Raw genomic sequence first — 2,152 nt, forward strand, 5'->3', positions numbered from 1 at the left:
ACAAGAGAGAAAAAATAAAAACTTTCAAATTTTAGCAACAAAGGTCTTTGGTGCGTTTGCATTGTCACCAGTCTTTAAGGAGTAGATAATTGTCATGTTTCATAAACAATTACGGAGCACAACAGGAAAAAAGACCTGCCAGTTTGTTTCCAAATCCGATTTGCCTCTGATACTGGCCTCTTTTCTGTCACCTTTCACTGCTGGCTCTATGCCACCTGCAGACTCTTGTACCCTCCCTCCCTCTCACACAGCCCTCACAAAATCTGGGACTTGGCACTGTCGGCCCCCCACAGGGATCAGCATTTGGGTGAGAAAATATCAGGCTCAAATTGCTCTTAACCACGTTTATTGAGAGATGCAGGGGAAGGGGATGGACTGTCTGCCCCGCGGTGGGGGTTTTCAGCCTTCGAGGGTGGGCAGCGTCTTATCCTCAGGTGAGGCTACTCCAGTCTCGGCTCAGCCAAACATTGTCAGGGCCCCCTGGAAAGCAGAAGTCGCGCTTGAGTGCCCCCAGCCCTGCCACCAAGAACTCAAGCGAGGGCGCGGCAGCGGCGGGTTCTGTCCGGAGTGGGCGCCGGCGGTTCCGCTCGCGGCTAGGGAGACGCGCACCCGCGTCGGCCACCTCCGCCTTCCCCGCCCCTGCAGCTCGGATGCGCCTCACCCGTTTCCCACAGGGAGACCCAGACTTCTCCCAGGGGCAGGGCTTGGAGGAGCAGGACGGGAAACAGCCCTGATGTAGGCCCGGGACACCTCTCGTGCAATTTTGAGGCTGGCGGGAAAAGGACGCCCGCACAGGGAGGGCACCCGGGGTACCCGCGTTACCAGCAAGGCCTTCAGGGCGCTTACGGCCCCCATGGCTTCGGGGCCCAGCTCAGCCACACACTTCTGGGAGCCTTCTATGAGGCGGTTCACGGGGATGCCCATGGCGGTCAGCAGGAGCTTCAGCGGGTTGAGGGTGCCGAGCGGATTGGCCAGGGTCCCGGCCGCGGCCTCCTCCGCCGACTCCAGCGCAGCGACAGGCTGGGCCACCTGCTTGGCCGAGCCCACTAAGAAAGCAGCAGCTGCAAGCGAACCGGGAGCGGTCACCGCGTGTGCGCAGGAGTCCCCAAGAAGGCCGGCCAGGACGCGCCCTCGCGGGAGGTGCCAAGGAACCCTCACGCCCTGCCCGGCTTCCTGACCGCCCCCTGCCTCCTGCGCTGAGGCCTTCCGGGTGCGAGTCCCGGGGACACAGGCGGGTCTGTAAAGGCGGCCCCGCGAGGATACGCTGCAGGGACAACGGGGTGGCCTGGAGGTGGCAGAAGGACAGGTGAACTCTGTGCAGTCTCCAGGGAAGGCCCCTAGAGGAGGGGACACTTGCGCTGAGCCTTGCAGGATAAAGAAACTGTCGCTAGACAGGGAGAGGCGGCTGTCCCCAGGCCACGGGTGACCGCTGTCCTGGCCCAAGGTTGGAAAGAGCCCTGAGAGTTGGGAGGCTGAGGGCTGCAGCCACGGGAAGTGCAGGCGCGAGGTCCTCAGGAGGGCAGCCGGGGGGAGGAGCCCTCAGAGCTCTGGGCGAGGCTGCAAGGACCCTGGAGGCCAGGACCTGCGCGGGCGGGGGCCGGGGCACAGCGGGCGCTGAGTTCCAGCTTGCAGGCCTGGAGCCCACGGCACTCACCGGAGCTGCAGGAAAGGGCGACACAGAGCCCCAGGAGAGCGGCAGCGAGCTTCATGGCGCAGGGGCTGGGGCGCGCTGGGGTCCTGCGGCTGCTGGAGCCTGACCACAAGGCTTCATATACCAGGTCCTCGCCCCTCCCTGGCCTGCCTCGCCCACGCTCCTGAGAAGCCCTGCCTGCCCCGCTCACGGTCAAGCCCTGGCCAACTTCCTGCTGCGGCCAACGCGCCCTGGGAAGCCGGTGCCCCCTTCCCCGCCCGGGACTCAAGGACTTCCTCTTGGCAGGGGCTCGGGTCCAGGGCTGGGCCTTCTGAGAGCAGGCAGGGCTGGCCTTTGTCTCTGCGAGGCCCACCCTGGCCCGCACCTTTGCTTTGCAGTCTGACCCCATGGGCCTCACTGCAGGGCTGGGCCCAGGTGTGGAGGAGGTTCCCTCGCGCAAGAGCAGAGGCTGGATCGGTCCAGGTCCTGCCTCAGAGGTGGCAGCAGGTCGGTGGTCCCTGG

General features: G+C 64.5%; 1 protein-coding gene across 1 annotated transcript; it reads right to left on the reverse strand.

Annotated features, from left to right (window-relative positions):
- Positions 1-329: 329 nt before the first annotated feature.
- SCGB3A1 (secretoglobin family 3A member 1) lies at positions 330-1,806 on the reverse strand. Its single transcript, XM_032271914.1, has 3 exons — positions 1,655-1,806; positions 823-1,061; positions 330-480 (listed from the first exon to the last, which is right to left on the reverse strand). Exons 1-3 carry the CDS (start codon positions 1,707-1,709, stop codon positions 457-459), a joined length of 318 nt encoding a protein of 105 aa, XP_032127805.1. The 5' UTR covers positions 1,710-1,806; the 3' UTR covers positions 330-456.
- Positions 1,807-2,152: the final 346 nt, after the last annotated feature.

The sequence above is a fragment of the Sapajus apella genome, unplaced genomic scaffold (assembly GCF_009761245.1).
Source record: "Sapajus apella isolate SASKATOON/1434 unplaced genomic scaffold, GSC_monkey_1.0 scaffold264, whole genome shotgun sequence".
Lineage (NCBI taxonomy): Eukaryota > Metazoa > Chordata > Mammalia > Primates > Cebidae > Sapajus > Sapajus apella.